Source organism: Zosterops lateralis, assembly GCF_965231275.1.
Source record: "Zosterops lateralis genome assembly, chromosome: 5".
NCBI lineage: Eukaryota > Metazoa > Chordata > Aves > Passeriformes > Zosteropidae > Zosterops > Zosterops lateralis.
Genome location: NC_139766.1, coordinates 23,998,641 through 24,026,278, shown reverse-complemented (window position 1 = coordinate 24,026,278; position 27,638 = coordinate 23,998,641). Strand labels below are relative to the sequence as shown.

The 27,638-nt window shown below is 38.9% G+C and overlaps 1 protein-coding gene across 2 annotated transcripts in view; it reads right to left on the bottom strand.

The window, feature by feature from the left end:
- Window positions 1-27,638, bottom strand: part of LIMCH1 (LIM and calponin homology domains 1) — a 172,910-nt gene that overhangs the window by 108,242 nt on the left and 37,030 nt on the right. For both annotated transcript variants that reach the window (XM_083860854.1, XM_083860855.1), the window contains exon 2: window positions 1,001-1,071. In XM_083860854.1, coding sequence (XP_083716980.1) covers window positions 1,001-1,071 — 71 coding nt within the window. The remainder of the gene's footprint in view (window positions 1-1,000; window positions 1,072-27,638) is intronic.

The window sequence follows — 27,638 nt, the reverse complement described above, 5'->3', positions numbered from 1 at the left end:
CATACAACAGTATTTATACAAGTAGGTTTCTGATCTGTGGTAAACTACCTAGTGCTGAGTTACAGGATATTAGCTCAACTCTACTGCTGAAAACAGCTTCCAAGTTCTAGTACGTAGAATAGTATAAAACTTTACCAATAGCTGCAATTGTCCAGCTACACATCTCAGGAGATCTCCTTTATAAGGATGGATTCAGTTCTGCACAAGCTTGATCATTCTGGTGTGCAAAGACAGCTTTTATGAACTTCAGTGACAGGGAAAGAAATTGGTCCATACAGGTGATTCAGATCAGCAGATTCTCCCAAATGCTTGACAACCTGATTTTCAAAGGACTAAGGGTATTAGGGTACATTTCCAAATTGCTCTTAGAAGTTGCCAGCTTTGTCATGTAAACCTGTAACAAGGTTTTGGACGACTCTTCCTAAAAACTAGCCATTAGAACTGCACAGAGAAATGTGCAAAACCAAACTTGTGTCTCATCCAAAAATTACAAAACACGTCATTGAAACACACCTTTAGGCAAAATTTAGAGGATGCCTAACCTTTCCAGAAACTATTAAAGCAACTGTGTATTGATGGCATTCAGATGGCTAACTCCTGACAGCATTCAGACTTGGAGTTGGTCCAAAATGCCTCACTATAGCAGAGACGTCCACAGGCAGGTGTGGAACACCGTTTGCCAATCTGTGGTTACAGCATTAAATAAAAGGAAACCAAAAAACAAACATTATATATATATATATTTATTTTTTTTAGATAACTCTGCTAAGGAGCTGGGGTGGAGTGAGGGAAGCACTTCATAAAACCTGCTTTCCTTAAACCACATTTCAACCCTTACCATAACAATAGCTTTGGCATTGAAATGATACTGTAGTGCAATACCACTGTGCACAATGACAAAACTCTCAAAAGGAAATCAACAATGGGACATACTATCTAAGATTGTTTTCTACTTTAGTCGAGATTGTATTCAAGGTTCAAAACTGTAAGCATTACTTACTCACACAGAAGAATGCCGTTTTCTAATCCGGAACGAAAATCTTTCTCACCAAAACTTCTGCCCGTCACTTGCTGCAAAAGAGTAGAGGGAAACAGAAGAGTGATATCTATTAGAAAGAGAGCTTTACAAGCGCAATTAATAATATTCAGTTAGACCATCTCCTGTGTAAGGAACATTTGAGCTTTACAGGCTTTGCAAAGGACTAAGTCATGTTCATTTCTCCTTGCCATTTCATCAAGCTATTTAACATATAGGACGAAGTATTTCCTCTGGCCAGGGCAATTCCAGATTATAAAAGAACTGTTTTCTAGCAGTAAAACCCAAAAATGACAAAACATAAATTACAATGTAATCTTCAGAATATTTTAGAAGTTTTATTTTATAGTGCTTTGAATTTTAAAACTATTGCATTTAGACAAACCATGCATTTTTATTGCTTTTTTTGCACCACATTAAACATTCTGTACCAGCCTGGGGCTTAAGTCCGTAACTTACCATCTTTATAGAATAAGCAAAGACAATTGAAAGCACTGGAATGAGTTATAGTCTTTCAGACACATGCCTCAATACTCCTGGTCATATTAAAAGATACTTCACATCAGCAATTCAACCATGAGTGTTAAGAGAATACAACCTCAGTGGAAGCCAAGGGCCCCCCCAGGTACATTTGGACCAGGACGTACACTTTGCCTTACAAGCTCTTAAGCCAGTCTGTGCTGCTTAGGGATGGACCACCTAGAAACCTTCCAGGAATCCCAATCTCACCTGAGGGTACTGGATTCTCCAAGCATGACTGAACCCCCATTTATGACTCACTACTGTGTTGACAATGTCTTCCCATTCATCCTCATATCATTCTCAACAGATGATATGTTCAGTTAAAATAATACTTTTTATCATCATGAAAGCTATAAAAATAGATACTATGTTTAGAAAGCACTAAACAGAAACAATACAAAGAAAAAAATGGTTTTAATTGTCCTGCAGGAGGTCTTCTCTTTACCCAGGCAAAACATTTACCGGATGCTTATAGAGTTCTCATGGCTTGCATCCAATCTTTCAGCAAGACCCTTGCTCTGGGTGTTGCTTCCACCATAGAGAACAGTGACTTGGGGACACATCTGTCATTATGTCCCTGTTTTCTCCTTGCTGTTATATTCAGATATAAGACCCTTCCCCTCCTAGTTTCCTGTCATAAAGACAGCAATTTTTAAAAACTGACAAGTTTGGCACTGTCTCACAGGATTAGCGAATCCATCAGTTTCAGAAATGCTGGTTATAGCTGTGCAGTCTTGGACAGAGAGCAACACTTTTTAAATTGAAATGCAAATGCAAAGCCTAAAATCCAATCCTTCAATAAATTATAAACATATTGTTTTGTTCAATGTGAAGGAAGTTCTCCCATACTCTGAAGAATGTATCATAAGGGCATCAGTGGACAACCACATCTTATGCCAATGCACAAAATAGAACAAGGCACTGTGTTGCACTCATATATTTGAAGAAACCACATGTAATTGTAGTAAATGACCTTTAACCATTTAAAATACATCCAGTCATAGTAAATCATCTCTAATCTTGATCTGCTGGAACATGGGAAAATCATGAAAATAAAACCCTTGGCATTTGGGACGAATTACTGGTGGAGCATATCAAAACTAACTTTTGTTTCATGCACAAGACATAGTACAGAAAGGAGTAGGAAGAGCTACTTCATAGCAGCCTGACTACAAGTGTTTTTTTTAATCTATGAAAAAATTAAAGAAAAATTATAGTCATCTTATTTCACTCCTCAACACCAAATGCTCCAGATATGGAGATCAGTCTTTTTATGCATTTATTGAAGACCCTTGTTTAGCAGCGAGCAGTACTGAAACTGTTACCACAATTCAGGTAGGACTCTACCTGCCAAAAGCTTTCACATGAGTATTGCTGTTATTACTGATGATGTAGGAAAGTCTCATACATACTTTTGTCTGCACAAATAAAATCATGAAGTACAGATGCACAGTTGGCACACAAATTCATTCAGTGAGAGGTACAACACACACTGACAGGAGGTGAGGAAAGACAGGAAGGTCCAGGAACAGTGCACGTCTGTTTGAAAAGGAACTGGAAGTAAATGAGGCATGGCAAGGTTTATACCTGTTCTAGATGATGCAGCTGCAGAGGGAAAACATTAATCACCTATGAGTCTCCTGATTTAGTCAATTAAAATGTAAAAGCAGTTCAACATAGAAAGGCTAGAAACTAAAAATAAGCACTAAGATGACATTAAATGACAAAGATAAACCTAAAATGGGATTGAGAGAAGCAATAAGCTGGATCCACCTTTTCCAGAAGAAACCAGAGCTCAGTTGCTTGGCTTCTATGCACAAACATACACCTCCCTCTCCGCAGGGGCCACTTTGGGCCACACCCTGATGAACAACATCTGCAGGCCCACAGGCCAACCTGGTGCACATTGTTGAGGTAACCTCTGCTCGGCACATCCAGAGCAGGAGACAAAGGGATTTCAAGCAAAAGAATTGGCGCTCACATATTTACACATGAAGAATCGCACATAGCAAAGTGCATACTTTACCCAAACTCCAGTAAAAATGAAAGTGCATTAGCCACGGTATCACAAAAATGCTGCATGCATCACAGATTGTGTTCATGTTCTTGATACAAGCAGTGGTCTGTTCTTACTAGCTTATCTTCCATCTCAGGAAATAAAAGCCTCCAGTTTGCTGGACGAAATTCTGAAAACACTGACACACAAGGCCTAAAGGATAGCATTTGCAGTGCTTCTACTGAGCTCCACTGGAAAAAAGGAAGCTGTTCATCTGCAACCAAGTACAGAAAACTGCAAAATGGAAGAACAGATCTTTAGCACACCAATTTTCATACTACAGAGAATTAGTGTTTAGAACTGAACCTGCACAAAACCAGTCAGATGCAAAGCACTCTGTATCCTGGGCTGCTGTCTTCAGGAAAGGAAAAAAGAAAAGTAACACCAAACCCCAAGATGCTAACTGAGAAGACTTTTGAGACCTGGCCTTGCAAAGAAAGGTTTCCAGACTGCCACATCTTACATACTTTGGAGACACAGCTCCATCTTCCACCTTGCCCTCTTCCTACCTCACTGGTACACACCAGCACACTTAGACAGTGCACAAGGAAGCAGGATAGATGGAAAAGTTCGCTATCCACTCTACAATGGCAGCATACTGTAATTCTTGCAGTGCCAGGGTGCCAAAGTTAGAACAAAGTAGCTTAAAGACAAAACACAAACTGCATCTTGCTAATGATTAGTAGAATAGCCTCCCACTTCTTTAATAAGTTCTATAAAGCTGAGTGGAAAAAAGCTGCATTTCCCTGTCATACTGGAAATTAAAAATAGAGAACAGAAGCAAAACAGTATCATTTATTACTGTGTGCTTCATTTATGTGAGGAGGCGTTGTTTTTATTCATCATCTGGATGATATTTTCTTCTCTGTAAAAAGCTACAAGTGTCGCAACCAGGGCAATTATTTGAGTGCTGGGTGCATTTCTCAGTTTTCCTGTCACTTAACAACAGCAAATGAACCTAAAATGAGTAATAAAAGTTCTTCATGGCAACAACTTTAATACATATTTGCATATGTAACACTTGGTATATATTGTACTGTTGCTGATTAACTCTCTTGTTCTTTACAGTTACACATGCTAAGGATGGCTGTCATCCAGCCACTAACCATTGCCATATTGTACAACTTTATTTTCCCAAAGATTCAGTTTATATTGTTTTCCTTGCATTTTATATTGCTGCTGGTGCTTCCTGAGATGGAGCTTGCAAAGCCTCTCATGTCAAAACAGCCTAGGGGCATGAAAAAGAAAAGGTGATGAATTAGTGAACAGATGCTGGCCTCAGGTGAAATTTATCTAGGCCAACAAGCTATAAGTAGTTGAATAAACACTTGGTCGTCAGGGATAACACACTGAAAACACTTAGTTTCATTTTCTATGTGCACATCTGAAATTGCCATGTTATGCAGTGAAAAAAATTAGAGACACAGCAAGAAGAGGTCTTTGTTTCTCATTACATGTTTTTGAGAGCTTATGAAGCATGACAGTAAAGAGAGCAAGATTTTCAAAGAGTTTCATAAGCTGTTCATTTCTTTGTATGTGAGTATACTGCCTTTCCATTTTGTGCAACCATTATTTTCCCCTAGATATTTTTTTTTTCTTAAATGAAAAAATCAGGCCCTGCTACTTAACTAAGAAGATACAAAAGTAAGGCTTAAACTGTAATAATCAGGTATATATACAGAAAACGTTGGTTTGTACAAGCAACAGGGAACACAAACCACCAAAGAAGCATGACAGCTTTTAGGGCATCAGGATTTGGCTCCTCTAGAGTAACGAATTCCTACTTCCCTGTTTCTGAGTTATAATATGAGTTATAAGATGAATACACAAGTTAAATTCCATTTTCATATAGCATAGGCATGAGATTTCTGAACTAAACAACCATGACTAGTTAAAGCCATCTTCACCTTTGCAGCCCAGAATTGCACCATACTGCTATGACAGTGCAATGGAGCCTGGAGACCCTTCACTGGCTCCTGGTTCAGCCACCTATCAATCATGCAATGTCTCTCTCTGCAAAAGTGGACACAACACATCGTCTAGGCATGAGCTCCCTCTCTCTTATGTCACAGAGGTGTTTAAATTGCTGAAATCATAGCAATGTAAACCAGACCCAGTCAACCAGCTGTTCCATAGCAATGTAAGCAGCTTTATTACAAGTACTAGGAAGCTAGCTGATTTAGTTCAGAGAAACATGAAGATTGCATTAATGGAGTTTTCCAGGGGGAACAACCACTGGTCTAACATACCTGTCTTCAAGGAAAGCTGAATGACAACAAGCACTCTGCTCAAAGCCTTCCAAGGCTTTAGAGTACCTTTACAGAGGTAATTTACTACTGAAATCACTAAAAGAGCAAACAAATATCTGTAGTGTGTAATTCTACTCTCAGGGACAAACCCAGCATGAGCTCTGAATAACTAATACAGCTAGCAATGAATCACCTGAAATTCTGTGATGCAGAACTTGAAAATTTAAAGAATGTATGGGAGAATGAGGGGAGGCTTTACACTTAGGTAGCAAGATAATTCTGCAAAGAAAGCATTTAACATTATTTTTAGGTCTTCCACTTCCTGGTCACTTAAGTTTAACCGCAATTTGCAAAGTTAACTACCTGTGCTGAAGTCCCCTTTTGTTCTTTTCATCTGACTATTCACTCTCATATTATTCTTTAATGAGACAAAAAACTGACACACTTTTGTTATGCTTCATATAAACTTCATTTTTTCTAGCAGCAATAGAATAAAATAGCATATTCGCAGTCATTTGCTTTAAATTCCTTTCTGCCACACTGGTGATCAAGTCAACTGACAGTTTGGTGTCAACATACAGCATGGAAAAACCACATCCACTGATACAAACACATTCCCCCTTTGGTGGGCCCAATTCTAAGTCCTCACCAAAAGAATAATTTATTTACTAAGGGATACTAGTCACTGCCTTTTGTTTTCCACGAAGGGAGCAACAACTAAAAAACCCACAACAGCCGGGGTTTTTTTCTGAACCTTTGCACAGATTAATGAGGACATGATCCTATGAATGGACACCTATATTTGAAGTGTAGACTAAACTTGCTTGGTTAGTACTTTGCTTAGGAGACATGACAAAAAAAAAAAAAAAAACTCAAAGACTTGTACATACCAACACCACCAGCAGCTATTACCCTACCTGAGGCTTTAAAGCAAAGTCTGGGAAGATTTTGTCCTTGCTAAATCCTGCCCACCACCAGGGCTTTCCACACCAAAATTCTGCATTGCTAACAGTAGTATTAAACATGCAGGGTTGCCATACGTTGCTTGGATTTATGATCTTGCAGAGCCGTGCACATTTCTGCCAGGACATCTGGTAGTATAATCTCTTTTGGCTGGCAAGCTGCTAAGGAGTGTTAAAATTTAATGACAGAGTAAAATCAGCTTCCTTTTCATTTGATCTCCCCTCCCTAATGCTGTTTGTATACATTTCCAGGTGCATTGCCAGATATTGCAGCCTTCCCTTTGGGGTGGGGTGGGGCAGAAAACATTTCAGTCAAGGCTGAACATTTTGTGAAGAAAGAGAGCAAAGAGCAGGAAGGGAACTTAAAAGCGACTTCTGTCAGATTTCTCTTGGCTGCAGCAGATGCCCTGAAAGCTTCACCTAGCATCAGGTCATCTGTTACATCCAATTTGTATTTGACAGTCAGTAGATTGGCACTGCATTGTTGTTTTGTGGGCACCCAGACTCTTATCTCCAGTATTATCAAAATTAGGCACAAGATGACAGACATGACAGACCACCCTAGGGTGTTTTTAATCAACTGTTCAATTTTATTGCTAAAAAAAAAAAAAAAGGAATAATGAAAAAAAATTAATCCCTTATTTCCTATACTGTTGGATCCATCATCCCTTTCTTAGTTTTAATGGGAATTAAAGAAGGGGAGAATTGTAGGGTTTTGCCACGGATTTATCAGTAAATTGTTCATCCTACTTCTTGAGTGGGGAGAAGGGAGATGAAGCACTATTTCAGGAAAATAACTTGTATTTGGTGGAAAGTACATCTTACCATAACAATACATTCTTTAGCTGTTTGCTCTTTTCTGTAAAAGCAAGACTCCATGCAGATGGTCAGAGGACCAGAGATCAGAGGAGCACATATGATGTGAGGTCAACAGGTACAAGAGACCAGAAGACAACCATCCACCTCCTCAGTCCAAGGCCCTCATTTAATCTAGTCCTGTCTGTCTGGAGAGGCTGGCTTTACTCTCTACACTGCCTGGAGAAAGCTCCTTGTTCAGCTGTCCTTTAACTACTGCATCATCTCTCCCGCTTCGGGGCAAACCAGTGGCAGTTCCCAAACACAACGGCAGTTCCTGCACCTTTGAAGGGAAGAGGAGCAGAAAACTGGTAATTACTATCATGAACATCCTTTCCCAAGGTCTTACTTTCTTACCCAACCAGGTTAAATAAGCAGTCTGCTCACTAACAAATGAAAGGCTAATTAAAGTTATCATGAATTTTCTTTTCTGTGTGATTCCCTGGGGCTTTCCATGGACAGACAAGCATTTGCACTGCCTTTTATTGTACCTCTTTGGTTACATACGGAAAGAAAAGTGTATATAGGGAACTAGGATCAAAAGCAGAAACTGTTGATTCAGCTCTTATTTTTTCCCTAACTAATCCTTCTTGAAGCTGGAATCAGTACTGATGGAGGGAGATAACTCAAGCTCTGGCTACTGAACACAGAGTAGCTGTCCCACCAATACCTATTTGCCTTACATTTTATCACCAAGTCAAAGATGCTTTTTAGCAAAAGACTGGAGAAATTTTTTCCTTTGTCTCAGGTTGATTGCATTAGCAACTGTCCAGCAGAACAGGAAATTTGGTTTCTGGCCATCTCTAAAAGAGCAAAGAATTAAAACAGACTTTTTTTTTTATCCTTTTACTCCTTTTTCTAGGTCTAGTATCCCATGTTCTTGAAAAACTCCTTCTCCAAGATTTATGCTGTATCATCACATTGAAAGTGAAGCATCTGTTAATAAAACCCTCTAGTTTCTCTCCTCCAGCTCTAGAACGTTTAGACAGTACTGAATCAGAAGTGTTTAATGCTCTGTCAGTTACAGCTGCAGAGGCAGAGCAAAACACAACACAGGCAGCAGACTCCTCTTGAACTCAACATCTTGTCTCACCCTCAAAGCAATGAAGAGATCAACAGCTCTGTAGGAGATGATAGGATCACTGCAGTATCTAGATTTGCTAATCCCCACTTTACACTGCTTTAACCTATTTTACATTAATCGCTGCATTTATATTTTACAAGACCACTGCACTACTTCTTGGACAAGCAGTTTTTGACGCCAGTGCGTTTCTTTCTGCCAGGAATGTGCATCTTGGCAGACAACCTTAAAACTGCACACATTTAAAGCTGCACAGAGACAGGAATACATACATATGAGATGCTCCAAGTTAGAGAGGCCCAGCACTAGAAGCACTTCAGCCTGTCATTAACCACCGTCAGAGAGACTACCAAAGCTCAGTACTATTACTGAGATTTTGCAATGAAAAACGTCTGGTAGGAGACACCAACTTCCCTTTTTGAAGAAATTAAATGTTCACTTGAGCAGAACAATAATGAATTTAACCATCCATTTAAAGATGACACTCAGTATCTTAGGTCTCAGTGAAGCCTCTGAAATGCCAATGATGAGCATCAGTAGGCACCAGTCTACCTTGAAACTTTTAAATTTAATACCATCAAGTCATTTCAAAGCAAGTCCACATGTAAAGTGTCCCATTTACAGTCTGTGCAATTTAAATCTCTCTCTATATATATTTAAAAGTATAGCTCACCAAAGCATTTAAAACTTGATTTTCCAGACAATAAGCCTGGAAGCCCAGAGCAAGCAAAGCAGGAAACTGCCCACGGGGAATGGAGATGTGTCATACAAACACTGCTGAGAGGCGTAATTCTATCTGCTATCAATACAACTCTGCAAAACTTTGCTCCTTTCAAATAAAAGGGAAAGAGGTAAACCACAGTGCTTTTGCGAACAATATCTGTGTTTCTTGGATGTTTCCTCTGTACTCTGGGTCCTCTCTTGGCACATTCTCTGGCAGGAACAGGTCTGTGTGCCATGGTTTTGCAGTCACTTGCAAACAAACCACTGAATTACCATCAGGTAGTTCTAAACAGGACAAATAGTGCATTAAAAAAATCACAGATGGAAGAAAAATTATCCACTTTCATGCAGAAAGAAGGCTAACCTTAATTCAGTCATACACTTTTGAGACATTTATTAATAACTCTTTGGAAGTAGATCTACTTTGCCTTAGTAGAGACAGAGTTAAGGAAACACATTCCCACTCTGAATGCTTTTCCAGCTAAGACAGTTTTTAAACATTTGGCTACCAAGCATGGATAAAACTAGACTCACAAGAATTTAGGAGGGCACACAGTCAGGACAGCTGATCTCAACTGACCCAAGGGATAGCCCATACCATATGGATCATCCTCAGCAACAAAACCAGAGGGAAGGCTGGTGGAGAAGCTGCTGCCGGGGGACTGGCTGGGCATTGGCAGGTTGTTGGTGGGAAATGGTTTTCTATTGCAACACTTGCTTTTCTTGGGTTTTATTTATCACTCTTTGCTATTTTCCTATTCATTACAATGTAGGATTATTTAATTTAAATTATTAAACTATTCTTATCTCAGTCTATGAGTTTTCTCACTTTTACATTTCCAGATCTCTTCCGCCCATCTTCCTGCAGGGGAGTAGTGAGTGAGCAGCTGTGTGGTGCTTAGTTGCCAGCTGGTATGAAAACACAGCACAGCCACAAAAAGAACACTGCCATAAGTGAATAAAACCACCAGAAACTAAACAGAAAGGTATGGTGAAAGAGAACAACTAATTCTCTCTAAATTATGATGATATTACAAGCAGATAGAAAACCCACTGTAGCCTCTATTGGAATAAACTGGTTTTCTATTCTCCCCAACTCTTCTCCAAGGCCCCTTTGATCCACATCCTGAAGGATCTGTAAAAGGGAACAGTGACTGCCATTAATGCTCCAGACAAGAGAAACATTGCAGAATAGGTAGAATCAACTGATGTCTTAGAGCACATGGACATGAGATGTTGGTAGATTTGACTGCCTACAAATAGAAAAGGAAGTACTTCTGTAAGATTTCAAATCACAGCTTACTCTTGAAAAGACACTTCCAAGAGCCGCCAGCATATTAAGCAGAACTAAGACCCCTATTTATTTCTCTGTCCTCCTCCTCCTCCTTTTCCGAAAAATTACAATTTTCCCCAATTAAAGAATGTTTAGACCTGTCTTTCAACAGATTGTTCCACAGGAGCTAGGGATCTTGCAGTGCATTATGAGTACTAGATTGAAAGCCATTTTTCACTCATCTGATTTTGCCGGAATAGGGCAGTTACAAATAACAGTAACAATAACCAGTAAGAGTTTTCTGGCAAATGGAATTCATAAATCAATACTGTTGTCCCCTGCACTAGTAAACATGCCATTCACCGATCTCGAGCATCAAATCAAGTCCTATTTACAAGCTTGCTCCTGAGACAAAACCCAACAATGTTACACAGGGTAAGTTGTTGCTCTTTTCTCTCCTGCTGCTGCATATATAGGGAGCCTTTGTTTGGAGGACACAAAAAGCAGAGGGAAAAAGGGAGGAGGATTGATGATGCATACAACAATAATAAACACTGCTCTTTTCTATTACTAGAGCACCTGCTGCCTCCATCAGTTTAGGCTCATCCATTATGCAGCACACCAGCCCTGACAGCTCTAGAAGCACCAGCTCTGAAGACATGACACACCTGACCAGGAAGCAGGACACAGAATGAGCACCTCTCGTTATCAGATCAATGAGCTGCACTGGCACTCATTCTCTGCCCTGTTTGTTGTTGGGTGAAACAAATACTAGGAACAATTAGATTAAGCATCTTGTTCAAATATAGCCAGAGCAATAAAAGAAATTTGCCTTCTATAAAATTTAACAATTTAGCCTTGTAGAAAATAAATTCCTGAAGAGGAAAAAAACCCTGACAATTATTTTAACAACTCCTCCTTTTATTTTTACTCATAATGGAAATCATGTAAGGTCTAAAATGGATTGAAAGGAATGCAATTATTTTACCATAATGCTTTAATAGTAGAAAAGGAGACTATTAAAAATATGCTTAACATTTCCAATCTAAACAATAAGAACTGCAAGTTTCAAAACATTTGCTACATTTCTACAATTCCAAGAAATCTTTTCAGTTGGCCACTTCCCTGACAGAATCAGACCTGTCTCAAGGACATTTTCACTCTTTCTTACCAATCCAGAGTACCCCACTCATGTCAAGAGTGCAACTCAAATGCCACATTAAACATGACGCACTGGCAGGAATCAACATTGAAAAGCATATTTAAATATCATCGGAGATCGATTGCAAAGTAATTTTAAGAATTAGTTAATTTACAGTTTTCACATGTCAAAATGTGAGAAAAAGGTATGATTGACTGAAGTCCTTTATCAGCACATTGGTTTTCCATGTACCTCCTGACACTCATGTACACTCAGCAACCTCCTTCTAATTTGAAATAAAAAAATCCACAGAACTTGAAATTCATCATTAACAATACAACTATATTAAAAAAGGAAAATAGTTTCTTTAAGTTACTTTCCTAAGTAGCTTGTTTTCAAATTTCACATTCAAATAGATTAAATTAAAGGCAAGTAAATATCATCAAAATTTCTCTGTTCCTTTTTAAAAGCATTTAGTACTAACAATGTAGCACTCATCAGTAATATTGTTCATGCAACCATGGGTGAATACTGATGTCATACAAATTGGAAAATGAACCAGAACTGTCAGAACAAGAATACCTGCCTAATCTACAAACAAAATTATACACAAAGAAAGAGAGAAAAAAAAATCAAACAAACCCTACAATTAATTTAAATAATCCACATATTCTGTGTAGCCACAACACTCTTTTGAGAAGGAATTTACTTATAGGAATTGTATTTCTCTCCTGTTGTTTTTAATGTGACAACATATCTGCATGACAGCAGGAGCTTTGTTGTTAAGTTCACATGCTCAAGTTTTTCAATCCTGTCTGTCTGCAAGTGCACCAAAGCCATATTAAAACCTGAGATAACCCCTGTGATGTTTTAAAAGGGAAAGCTCAGGAAGAACCCAAAGCTTCTTTCTCTGGCTAAAATTAAAAGTGCCTCTTGCAATCAGCTGACTTCATTAGGTGCAAATTCAAAACCTCTCATGCTAAATATTGCCCAGCTTAGGCTGGAAGAAGCAGTCACCTACAGCAAGCTACCAGGAACAGCTGTTGATAACAACCTGTCATCTGGAATTAAGGGCAAGTGTTCAAGACTTCCCATGAGGGGTGGGGGGGGGAAAGAAAAGAAAAAACACAAAAAAGAAACTGACACAAGTTTACTTGCTATGAAAGCATCACTGACACCTCCCTGAGATTTGGACAGTTTCACCTTAACAGTCAATCCAGTTTCTGAATGTTTGCTTATTTTTCACTCCATGACTAGGGGCTCAGCAGAATATGAAAGGGTTTATATGCAGTTGGAGAGGCTGCTGGAAACTTAAAGTTATTTTGCCAAGACTGATCTGCTGAGACATTTGCGACCACCACGTGATTTAACTGTGCCAGGTAATCTGTCTTAAAGGTAATTTATCTTCTGGTATTGAGGTATCAAGCCCACCATTGCTGGTTTTGTACATGATGAGAGGCACCAGGTATCTGAGTATGAGCTGTCTTGTTTTAGCCAAAAGAGGAATATCAGCACACTCTCCAACCATCTGTTTTTTACCATACCCTCAAAGCTGACTGAATAATTTTAAATCCAGTACTTTTGTAGTGTTTTGCATACTCTGCACTCTGACTCCACATTTTAAAAAACTGTTAGAAAATTTCTCCCAATTACCTTGAAATGATACTTGTTTGTGTCATTCACTACCTTTCAAAAACATCTGATTTTTACTGCTCAGCAATAAACCAGCAATAAAGATATTTTTATGCTAAAAGAAACAAAGTTAATTTTCCTGCTGCCGCAACACTTGGTGAGATGACAGAGGCAAAGGAGTAGAAGGAAGAGAAGGGCAACCAGTGCTAAATGCCTTAATTGCATAGTATTGCATCCCATAAATTTTGTGCGTTTCACTTTCAGATGAATTCTGATGAATTTCTCTGGTTTCCTTTAAGTTTTGACTTGGGCAAAAATAAGAGAAGACACATGAGGATAAAAATAAAATTGCAGACAGAAAGTACTTTATGCATTAGGAGCTACTCATAATTCTGTTTGATGCAAGTTAACTCCTACAGAAAAGCACAGCTGCTGTCTCCAAGAGTTAGAAATCCCACATTCATACAAACTCTAGCAACATAAGAAGAGGCCTCACATCACTTATTCAAGGGATTTCATTTTTATCTTGATGAGCTGACACCACATAATGCAAAGGCATTTGCATTAGCACAAAATTATCAACTTAAATAAACTGTGTCTCAAGAGCTAATTGTCTCTTGCTGCCTGTCTGAAGAATCATTATATAATGGAACAAAATCGGATGTCTACTAATATGAAAAAAACAGATTTGACATCATAAAAAATAACACTATTTTTGTATGTTTCACATCCAAACCACAAGCCAGCAAAGTATTCAATTTTTTTCCAAGACTAATAAAAGTTAAATTACTTTGCGGTCTTTGGTTACTGGGTTAAAACTAGATATTCTGCTTTAAAACTTTGTCTTTACGTAGCAGGGTTTACAATTTAAACCAGACAGCAAATGCAAATGAACATTGAGACATTTGAAGCTGGGTTTTGAACACTGTTCAGCACTCCTCTACCTAGGTCTGAACTGTCTCTTGAGCCATTTCACAAAAGCACATTCTCTCCATGATTCAGTTATGCCATTTTGTCCCACTCCCTCTCCAGCTTAACTCCATCCAACAAGACCCATTTTGGCCACTTGTTAAAACAACTGAAGCAACATTCTCTAGAGGCAAGTATCAGATTAAATGACCTTGTTTTTTTCTCAGCTTAGTGGCTTTCTTTTGTGCTTCAGATAGCAGGGGAAGATTGAATGGTTCTGTAAAATCAAATAGGCAAATTAAATAGCAAATATACTGTCCCTTGCTACATCATCAACAGTCAGTGATGTCTTTTGCAGACTTTGTATGTAGAAGCAGGCCACTACATCTAGGTGCACAAGCCTGCCATTTGTGTCTTCCATAACATTTGGCAGGATAACCTTTGCAAACCTGAGCAGAGGTGCTTACTAAAATAAAAGGCAAGGTCTTTTTCCAGACTTGTCCAAGGAAAGTCAGTGACCCACATGATCACACAGCACCCGTTTGTTACTCTTGTGATTTATTCTTATGAAATAAACTCCATGTGGGTAAAGAGAAAGACCAGAAATCCAAACTGATGCATTTAGATGAGCTGCCACAACACTGTGTGGAGGAGATAAAACCAAAACTGAAAATACAAAGCTTGTTTCAATCTATTCCTAATGCTAACTCATGATCCCTTTACCAAAACTGCCATGACCCTCTACATGCTTTGCCACGCATGTACCATTTTCAATCATTTCACTCTTGCTATTATAGTCACAGTCACAATTCCCCTCTAATTTATCCAGTTTTCTACGCTACAAATAGAAAAGAAGTATTTCCACTCAGGAGAGAAAACTAATGTCTAGATAAATAACCCTCGAGCTTCCATTCCAGTTTCTCATTAATTTTGATTTAGACATGTGGTATTTGATCCCAAGGTAATAACAACTACCCCACCTTCTATTAAGATTAGTGAAAACTAAGCCATTCAATTCTCAACAGAGAGAATTGACCTAACCGTGCCTTGACCACTTCAGCTCTTTACAGACCATTTCTGTATCAGGGTTAGAGAAGGTGCTACCTCTGCAGCTAATAACTCCCACGCAGGGCAAGAAGGTTGAGACTTGCTGCTTCTTTCAAACGCCCTAAAATAAACAAACCCCTTTGTTCCTTCCCCTTGTAGTAACAGAAGTGACCAGATGGGAAAAATCAAACAAAGGTTTTCCTGATTATATCCATTTTATTATAAACAGCTGTTTTTCTCCAAGTCATTGTTAGATCTTACACAATTTCTTGATGGTCTTATGCACAGAAGTCAATCAACAATCATTTTTATATCTATGTATATTAAAGGCTTTTAAGTCTTCATATTGTTGATTTGCATTCATTCATCAGCTAAATACAAATAACCATTTAGCAGATAAGATGATCTCTACAACTGACACATTTTACAGGTTTTATCAGTTTGCAAATTCACAGAGCAGCCTCCCAGGGACCAACACTTACATGTCTCACAATCAAAACAAACAACATCTGCAGTCCTCAGAAAATACTTAGTAAACAAAACAAGGTGTGTGCTGACTGTAGCATTAGCATAAACAAATACCACTAAAATATTTTTTTCCCATACTTTTGAAGTCAGAACTATTTCCAGATTCTCAGGAATAAAACACAACCTGAATGTCTGCTCAAAGTCACCTTAATGCTGGGAGATCAGCTCCTAAAAAAGGACTCTGAACCAGTACCTTTCAAAGTTAAAAAAAACCAGCTATTTGATATAATCACCAAACAAGATACTAATGAGGCTGTTTGCAATTAGCTTGGAAAAGAGAAACATCAGCAATAAACCTGCCAGATCTTAGGATGACTGCAACCTCAGAGAGTAGGAGAGAGCTGAGAAATATTGGCAGAACTTCCCAGCATAAAGGCTGAGGGTGCGAGAAAGGAGAGGAAGTGGAAAGCGAAAGGGTGATGGTTTCCCAGCTCCTTCCAACATTTTTGTCTGCAGAGTATCTGTATGTGTGAGCGAAGCCCCGAGGTTACGCTGCTAACAAACAAACTGTGTGTGGCTCGTGTCCATGTGTGCCATGTGTGTGACTAAACAGGCCCTGATGCACCACGGCAGGCAGCTGACTCCAATCAGAAACTTCAGTCCCACCAGTATCAGGGGTTGCCACATCTAAACTGTGCTAAGTAAATTACAAACGTTTAATTCTATTTTTATATTCATTAAATCTTTAAAAAACAAGTAGCAAATTTAAAAATTCTGAAGAACTTAAGTGGTTTTGAACATTGAACATAACCTGTACTGGAGATTTTTGAAGGAAGCTGCAAAATAAAAACAAACATAAATTTTAAAAATGTGTTTGGAAACATTTCAGCTGCTTTTCTTTCTAGTATTTCACATGTAACTATTTGTGGTTTAGCCAGGAATTTTTTAATATTCATTTGATTCAATGAACAGATGCCAAAGCTTCATCTCAAAATTCTCTGTAAGAGCTTAATTTATTTTTGAAAAGGAGGTAATAGGTTTTAAATATCTAACTCTTCTTCAGAAAAAAAGCCCAGAAACAAAACTCAGCCAAAGGTCAGGCTTGTTAAACACATACATCTATGAAATTCAGATCAAAACACTGCTTCCTGCAATTAAAACATTTGCCACATTTCCCACTGGGCTCAAAATTCAGTCCTTTTGCTAGTGAGACAGAGGGCAAAAACAAACTCTTTTCTAAAACTAAAAGTTTAGAAACATCCAGCTGTGCAACTTCTGAACTACACAGAGCCACACCAAATATACATGGGCTCTGGAGAGGTCATCCTCCTTGTTATTCATATGACCAAGGGATGAGATAAAAACAGTTATCTGATCCAAAAGTCAGGAAATGCAATTCCCTTTTACATTCTAAGCCCAAACCCACATTCCAGCAGCTCCCTCGGCCACTGCTGGACCAGCCCAGCACCACCCAGAGCACTGCTGGAGACCTTCCTGAGCCCCTGTCACGCCAGCTCCCACCACCATCAGCTCCTGCCACTGTTCCCCTTCACAATGCCACCACCAAATGCTGAAAGGAACTTTGCAGCCATTCCCAGCCTGACTGTGAGGCCATTAAGGAATCCTAGAGAAAAGTGGAACTGAGCATCAGGAGGGCAAACATTTCAGCCAAAACAGGTTGCCTTGGAGTTATGATGCCTAAGGTATCCAGGTATCCAGGTCCAGTTTGCATCTCAGCCACAAGTTGCTTGGTTAGACAAAAATCTCAACATATCTCTTGCATAACACAAACACAGCTTCTTGGCCAGGATTTTTTAATCTCTCTTTGCATGAGGATATCTTTTTGTTGGTTTTTGTAAAGTATTGTATTTGAGGTTAGCTGTTTAATGAGCATATTGTTTAACAAAACAACGCACCTCTCACCAGCTTTTAAAATCTCATTCTTTTTCTGGTCTAGTCTCTCCTGTAGTACAGTTACTTTACACAAATCAGGCCACCCAATTTGCAGGTATAAGCACTTACATATTAGAGCTGGAGGCACACTTGACAGCAAAAACCCTGGTCAAATCTATCGCACTAAGCAGGACACACAAAGAAAGGAATGTAGGAACCTTGGACTAATAGTTCTGTAAAAACAAATAGTAAATGTCCTCAAATGTGTTATTAATTAAAAATAAGTCACTTCTGAAAATTGAGCATTTATTCGGAAGTTCCCTAAAACTACAGAAACAAATAGAAAGCTTTCTTTACAGGTAAAAGTCAAAATTTCTTTCCCTACATAGAATACAGTGATCATTTTGTTTTAAGAAATTAATCTGATTCAAAACAAACTACTCTCAGTTCCCAAGGCCTTTACTAGTTGTGCAGCTAAAAAAAAAAGGCATGCAAACAGCACAAAATACATTTCATGTACCAATTTGCATTTGCCACCTCAGTTACACTCTCCGGAGATGAGCTTTTCTCTACTTCTCAAATCAGAGACACGGGTACCTTTTTTCTCACACTTTTCTTCCTCTCTCCTCTCAGAACAGTTCTCTCCTTCTGCAACAGCACTTTTCAGTCCTTCAGAAAACTATAAAGAATTCAATTCACTAGATTCTCAGATCAAGTCACAGCTGATTACAGCATCTTATTTACCCTAGTGTGTCTGAATACAGAGAACATTCTGGTTAAACTGTTACACAAAACGCAGTAAGCTGGAACCAAGAGATGTAATGGCAATCTGCACATTACCTTTTGAAGTAAATGCTGTTTTAAGGAGTAAAAAAGAACATTAATATAAGCATTTCCTCCTTCACTATCATGACAATATTGCTTTATCTTGCATTATACCCTGATGGCCACTTGTGTCATTTAGAGGCTTTACTGGAAAAAATCCCTCATGCTTGGAAAGGCCCTTAGAGACCAAATAATTTCTGTCTCAAAGTTGAATCAAACATTTCAAATTCAAAATATTTGAAGTTTATTTAAAATCAAATTCAATAATATGGAAATATTTTTACATTAACCACTGGCAAGAACCCTCAACAGCAGTGGTCATTCTTCCCTTAGTAAATCCAAAGAAAAGCACTCCAAAAATAATAATTCAAAATATAAAGAAATAAGTTAAGCAACTTTTTCTGTAATTCTGCTTTAAGCTTCTGTACTCTCAGGGAACTAGCTCTGACACATATTGACACTTCGTTTTATCAACCTAAAACCCCACACAAGCAGTTACACTGATGCAGAATAGCCTGAAATCACTTTACACTGTCTTTGAAGGAGACCACAGGAGGATGCATAGCAAGCACAGACCGCTGAAGACCATGATTCCTTGCTTGTGCAATTACATGGAAATCAATAAAGAGCCTCTTTCTGTATCAGATTTATTACTGACTCTGTTAAGAATTGGCTCTGTTCTACCTGAAAATCTCAGACTGAATTAAATTAGCATTTTCTATAAAAAAATACTGTTATGCAATAAAGAATTTAGTCTGATATATGTGTGAATTAAAAACTAGCAGCCATCTAAACCAAGTGTTACATGCTAAGACGCCTATCACCAAAATGCCAAGGCCAGTAAGCCACAGTATCAAAACTCACACATTTCAACCACAGCATGAAAAAATACCCCCAAAACTCCTTGAGCTTTGAATGAAGAGATGATACGACAGAATGCATCATCTATGGAAGTCCATTTGCATAACACATTTAATGGGTTTAAAAAAACTCCTAAAACATAACACCAACTAACCACCCAAAATCAGCAACTAAAAACCCCCCAAACAGTATGCTATGAAAATTTAGGCTGTCCAGAGGACTAAAACACCCTTGAATTTCCTTGTGGTACTTGCAAATCATGCTGCCATCAGTTGTAAAGAGGCCACATGGCTGATGCTAACTGTGCCTCGTGCTGCCTCTGCAGCAGCCCTGCTCTGGCCTGTTGGCCTGGCTGGCAACAGCAACACAGCAGAGCCCCAAAATGTGGGCACAGGTTGACCACAGACACCCCAGAACTATTCGCAACTTACTGATGGCCAGCTGCTGGTGAATGAAGAAAAGCAACCTTGAGAGCCTGGGAGAGACTGCTTTAAGCTGACAGCAGGACAAGGAACAGAAAAAGGCACTTGATCCAGCCTAGGAAAGAAACATCATGCACATCACACTGTACGCAGGCCAGGGTCTGTAGGCAAAAGGACAAGACCCATCTCCAGGCTTCACATCTAATGAAAGCACAGGATCTCCAGTGCAAGTGGGAGACTGCCATGAAGGAGTTGTCATGGGAATGCTGGAGCTGTGCACCAGTGTTGGCAGCCAGCCAGGGGTCTGTTGGTCCAATCCGGAATGCCGCAACCTTCCCAGAGAGAGGGGTCTCGCAAGAGAAATCCCCCCAGGGGTCTCAGGCAATCCTCCAGCCACTGGGCAGCCTCAGCAAGGTGGGCACAGCCTGTGGCTGCAAATGATCAGCTCTTAGCAGTGATTTCAGCTCTGCTTTGCAAGGTTATCCCAAGCCAACTCAGAGACAGAGAGACAGGAGTGCCGTGTGGCGATTCCACAGGGATAGCCTTTATTATCCAGCACCCTGTGAAGGGGGCCAGGGACGACAGCTCCTCCTGAACTGGGCAGAAGCTGGGAAAGTGAGGGTGGTACCAAAGGGGAAAGACCAATGGATTAGAAAGAATCTACATGGGTATCCAGAGCATGATGGGATCTGACCATGACCAGGGATGACAGCCTCATATAAGGAGAGGTTATCTCTCCCGGGAATCACAGCTTATCACAGCCTGTTCAAGGGACATCCCTTCAGGGGAGAGGCTTGGAAAGCTTATCTGCCTCCACACACCAGTTCCTGCTTCCCACCAGCTGCAAGGACCTGCCTCTGTACCTGTACTTGGAGAAGCTCCCCAGCTGCTTCTCCTCTAGCCAGCCCTGCCACCTCAAGGACACAGGACCAGCTCACCAGCCATCCATAACCACACACAGGAGTGTGGGCGGTGTTCTCCTCAAAAACTCTGGACTGGAGTTAATTGGAGTTTAACTTTAAGACCTACTTGTTCAGGAATGGCATCTAAAATGGTCCTTCTGAAAGCAGATTTTAAAAACTGAGGTACATACGAGTTGCTGTCCCTTTCTGCCGATCCCTATACACCTTTAGAAATTGAATTTCGCTAGTTTCCAACTGAAGTCATAAAAACCTTGTGCTGCAAACTCTTGTGGTAAGGGAGAACAGTTCTTACAGCTGATTATTCTCTGCTAGTTTAATTGCAAAAGACAAACAAAAATAGAGGGGGAAAAAAAGGCCAAGGTTGCTCTTTTTGTATCTCAAGCAATTCTCATTTCTCCTTCAATTTCTTTGATGACCAATGAACTCAGCAAAAAGTTCTGGTGGCTAATTTACCCCGCTATTCAAGCCCATAACTTGCAATTTATTAAGGCAATTCTAATTAGCTTTGGGAGGTATGAAGTGTTTACCATGTGTATCTGAATGACTTGCTATTTGTCCTAGGGAAAGAACAGTAATAGAGCAGAATTGCTCCATGCAGTATGAATGAAAATGGAATAATCTGTTTAGCAGTCAAATACATCAGAGATCCATATTTTTCACATGACAACCTTGTTTCAAAGTTATTTAAAAAAAACCAACAACCCGACAAACAAACCTATGCACTTTTCCCTTTTACTACCCTTCAGAAAATGTTTGCTAATGCATTCTGTTTATTCCATGTCAGACAAAACCCAAGCACATAAAGACAAAGATCTATATTTTCATTTCCTACATTCATGAAAATCTTGCTATTTTGTTCATCCCAAACAGATAACTAATTCCTCTGCCTTAAAATAATTTATATTCAATCAAGTGTCCTCAGTCCTAGTGTCTTAATCTTAAACAATGTGTTTAAAATTTTTATTCAATTTTTTTCTCACCAATATTGTTTCACTTAGCTATGATACCCTAAATATTACCTGAAGCAAAAATCAGCATTTACTTCACTCCCATTCATTTAGTGCTATTTTTCTCAAATTCATAAAGATGGTTGTCTGATAAAACAGATAGGGTTCCTTAACAGAGGCCCACCGAGCCTTCAGCTGCAGACCATGGAAGTCACAGAGAAATTTCCAATGCCAAGCCAGAAAGAAATATCTTTTCACCCTGTTGTCAAACTATCAGGTTAGATTGCACATTTTGCAAACAATTTTACACAATTAGTATGTCACCAGCATGTTTTTGTTGTATTACTTGAGGGGCAGTACAAAAGATTTCTAAATTTCAAATTGTCCAGTAGCGTCTCAACCTGGCTTGGCACACCCCAGATTCTCGGAAGTGTTTTATTTAGAAGGCACTGTTGTAAAATGTACTCTGGGACCTTCAACCTACTTTTCTCACTACAGAGCAACACTAAAAGGATTAGAGGATTTTACCAGGATGCAGAGATGTTTACCTAGGAATCAGCAGCAGCTGTATAAAAAGACTAAAGCTCTGCTCTGTGTGTCTGTGTGTGTGTTTTCATCCTTCTGAACCTCATTTATTTATGAAATTAATCATCCCTAATAGTAACTTCCTAGTGAATGCAGCTGTTCTTGACAACATGGGAAAGACTAGCGTCTTGATCTTAAGAATCTGTGATACTCCACACTAGGCGGATGCCCTTTTAATAATGACTAACTCTTCCCTTCACTAAACAGACTGGGGGTGGAGGGTGAAATGTGTTGCTCTTTTCTTTTGCATTCAGGCAGTTCTGCTGGAAGAATGCTGAAGAAACACCATCCTTCTTATCAAGCTCTCAGTCATATCCTTCTCTCAGACAAAGTCAATTTTCTACAACTGCTTTAGCTTGCAAAATAAACACTAAACATATCTCAGGTAAGGATGTCTTATAAAACTAGTAGTCTCTGTAAAATAATTGAACTGATTCTGAGTATTATCAGATTCATTTTGTATCACATGTTTACACTACCACTTTGTTGATGCATATAAAGGACAAGGTATACTTCCTGTGTAAAATCTGTCATTTGGCATGTAGCACAAACTACTTCATTCAGGTTTCTCCAGTTAGCAGTATTACTCTCCATCCAACTAAGAGAACAGAATATGTTTAGTTTATGGACCATTCCAGCACATCAAATAAAAAATTTTCGTGATCAGTGGGAAGATTTACAAAGAATGCACAAAGCATAATATTTTGCATTATGTGTGAAATTCCAGATCATTAATCTCTTAAGAAGCAAGCCCTTCACACAGCTTCCCTGGACAGAGCTCCAGACAGGTCTTTCTTACCCACACTAAATGTAAATTGGATCATCACCTCAGGAAGCAGCCTGCCCACTAGAAAAACATGTTGTCAACCACACATAGGAGCATCAGCCTATTTAATAGACAAAACCACAGTTACAACACAATAAATTATGTTCTTTACATTCATGCTGATTATAAGTAAACATAAAAGACAAAGACAACTTCACCTCCCAACAATTCAAAGGCCAGTTCACTGACTGTTGAAAAGTCTTGCTGTATGAAGAGTCAGGAAATGAAGGGGTTGGTATCCACAAGCAAGACAAACTGAAAAGCAAGTGCCCTTGAAATATAATTTCAAAAAATTATATTCGAAATTGGAAATGGGTATGTAATCAATTTTTTATATATACAAGAAGTCTTTAATAGCAGTATATTTTCAATTATACTTCAGGGATGGCCTATTTCTGGTTTCCCATTACAACCTGTGTTAATAATTCTCCAATGAGCCTGGGGCCGAAACACCACCTCTTCTTACATGGAATACATTACACTGTAATAATTATACATACACTCATGAGTTGTGCTTTGTACTTTTTTTTTTTTTTTTCATTCTTTATCAGAAGACTCCCAAGGCAGGACTAACTGCTAGTTCACTGAGAGAAATTGTTTCCACTCTTAACTTATTCAGCCTCCTGCTCTTGAGACTGTTGAGCTACATGACTGTTAAACAATGAGGAGCATTTGGAACCAGGACAACGCTGGCACAGGAATAGGCACAGTTGTAGACGCAATCACTGATATATGTTTAAAATATATGTTGAGTTTTTCATCTTCTCTAGTCTTACACAGTGAGGTCTCTTCAAAAAAACTATCCTCATGCAGCCAAGACTTTGGTCACAGACATATACAGCAAGTTTCCTCTCATGAGTACTGCAGACTCATGAATTTGTGCAGTGCTCTCCTGTGTGCCTATGCAAACTCTGAACTGCAACATACTGGTTTTTGTTGATAGTATCTCAAGTTTGAAATTCAGAAGTGAATGAAGATACAATTCTGCTTTAGGATGTGATGCAGAGCCAACCCCACTGCAGAGGAAAGTCTCATAGGTTAAATAAGCTAATAGGACCAACACAAGGCAAGTAGGTATTTTTCTCCTATCTGAATTCACATAACTGCTTGGGGCACTGAAATATAATATGAAACACAAGGATGAAAACTCAAAGCAATAAATTAACAAGGCTGTTTTCAGCAACATGTTTAGATACTATGCAGTAATCCTGGAGTGAATACACATGTCAAATAAAGATCAATACTGACCAGCTGCCCTAGCTCTATGCATCTTATACATTGAAAACGAAAAAGACTGCTGGAAAAAGAGAGCCTACGATTATGTAGATAAAGATCACAATTTATGCTGCATGTTAGAAGTAAGACCAGAGAGGCAGACTAAATACTAACACAAGCTTTTGAGTGCTTACCTTCAAATTCGCTCTACTTTTTTTACTACTGCAATGCAAGTTAAGTACAAATATTAAATATAAATGTACAGACCTCTTAGGAACATAACACCCATATTAGAATGTTCATTAGAAGTTAATATTAGTAGATCTTGTTTGAACCATGACAGAATTTGAACACAGAAATCTGAAGTATTCAATAAGCCCTAACAACTGCAAGAAATTCAATAAGCCCTAAAACCTGCAAGCTAAATTAGGCGAATGATTAATTCTTTGTAGGTCCTTTGAGTGCAGCTCCTACATATAAACACATGGCCTACCAAATTATTTCTGTATGAAGTGCTTGTAATGCTAAGAAAAAATGTCCAAAATAAGCACATGTTTCCGAGGGTTGCTCTGAAATGCCAAGTGGACAGCCCATGTCTAGAAAAGGTAGTTTAGATATTTAGAAATGTAAATATGAGCTACCAAAGAAATCCTCGATTCTACAGCAGTTTTTCTTCATGAAGGACAAAAGTGTTACTTGAAAGATGGTGTGCAAACACAGGCTGGATTGCCAGATCTTAGATATCTGTGTTTCTTAGAACAGGTGGTTCAGACAAATTCTGCTACAGGCAACTCTAAAAGTTGATTTTAGGCTTTAGGTTAGAAGAAATGGTGTGCACAAATAATGAACCTCAAATGTTTTACTAGTCAAAATCAAAGCTGTGCTTCAGGCAAATGGCAGTAGAACAGCTGACGAAGTACATACCTTCAATGCATTTTATGTCCCATTCTGTAACAAACAAAAATCAGTATGTGACATCACTGTGGATCAGTTGTATATGAAATCACTAAATGATCGGTTGTGGATCAGTTTACATATGAAAGTGTGAAATCACTTTTATGTTTTATCAAAACAGGTTACAATGGGCACCACATTCCCTCTGATTGATGTTTTTAGTGCTTATTCACAGTAGAGAGGAGTGGAGAATCACAACCTCTAGAAAATTTTTACATGAAGACGATTTCATAGACCAAAAAGGTCCTGACCATGCAGGCAAATGTAATTGGACAATCAATAGTCTTTGTTGCAAAGCTCCACAATCCAGCTCACACAAGGACTCTTGGCCTCATCTCAGATTCTGAAGCTGACAGACTGAATGCTGTTTGAAGACTGCTAAGAAAATCTTGCATCTTTCACTAGTTCATTCTTTTCCACTAGTCATCATCCAACACATGCAGCAGCTGGATAAACAGAGGTTTGCATTGAACAGAAAGATTTCTTTTGATTTGCAATGAAAACCATTACTGGCCATCACAGCTCACCTGATATGGAACCAATAATAGTTTTAAATGTCAGGCATCAAAGGAGTCTAAGCATGGAATCCAGCCTGAGTTCTGGCATTTATGCTTCTTAAGACACATATTGAGCAAAGAAATACTTCCCAGTTTTGCACATGTAAGACTTCTCATACCTGTGTTGTAGTCCCGACTATAACAGGATCCAAAAACAATACTAAACAAAGAGCTGGGAAGGTTTTTTTGTTTTGTTTGGGTTTTTCCATGAGGAAGCAATAATCCTCCTTAAAAAGGATGCATTCTCTTCCCATTTCCCTTTTTCTGGGGTTTTATTACATATCTAATGGATAACTACGGGCATGTGACATCTTCAACCACCTCATTCTCAATTAAAGGCTTAAAGGCTGCTTGTGGACAGAAGCCAGAGAAACCATGTTCTGGTCTTTATAGTCTTTCTTATCGTCCCTTTCTGACTCACAAAATAGGTGTCCCTAACATAACCAAGATGTGTAAAATAGGTGTGAACCTACACTAGCCCAGCTAATGATAGCTACATATAGTCAACGACAGAAGTGAGTCAGGATGGCTTTCTGTATAGCATGGCACAAACAATCAGATGCATTATGTACATTTTCCTCTGCATTTAAACAAAATTAATAAAATAAAATAAAATAAAATAAAATAAATAAAATAAAATAAAATAAAATAAAATAAAATCATACCAAACAACCAAAATGAGCTCAGCAAAATACACTAGGTCCTGTCACTGTGCATAAGGACTAAAATGCAATGTAAGGCCACTGCAAAGCGAAGGGCTGTACACACCTGCAAGATGTACAGTGAAGCAGAAAGCAAAATTCAAAGCACTAGCATGGTGCATGTAAAGGAAGTTGGGTGACTGCTAGAAGTAGTAAGGGAAGAAGAGCAAGCACGGGACTTCAGATGAAACAGTGTTAAGTATAACTTGTAAGTGGCTAAATGGCTACTGATGTATCAGCCAGGAAGTCAAAAAACTTTCTGACAGAAAGCTACACAGCCATAAATCTAGGCAGATGCCTACAGAAAGACACAAAGAATGGAAGGACCAGCCTTAATGGAAGGACCAGCCTTGGTCACAATATACATGTGCTGAAGAATACCAGTAGTAAATGGCCACCAACTGAACTTTAACTGTTACTAAGCAGTGGTCTTTCTGTCCAGTCTGTTTTCCACCTATCCAGCAGACTTCAATTGCTTTCTACCTTATCTTAAACAACACTATGGGAAACAACATCAAAAATCAAGGAAAAGAACATTTGCTGCACTGTCCTCAGCCACTGAGCCAGTTATCTCACCATATAAGGCAAGCAAGTTAGTAAGCCAAAATTTACCTGTGAAAATTCAAGTTGACTATTTCTAATCTCCTCCTTGTTCTTCATATACCCTCAAACAGCTTCCAAGATAATCTGTTTTTGCCATAATCTTCCTGGAGACAAAGGTTACGCCAGTCCTCCTATGTCAATCTCCTTCAGATCAGCCTCTTACGGTATCACTCCTACCAGTTTCCTGAGCAAGCTGGAGTCTGCTCTCCCGAAGTCCAGTTGGTTCCATTATTATCTTTCTTTTCTCTGACAATTTTAAATGTCATCATTTCACAGCTGCAGCTGCCAAATCTGTCATCAACCCAAAATCCATCCTTAATTACTCAGGAGTAGTAGGTCTGGCAGAACAGCTCTGCTAGTCAGCTTGTTCAG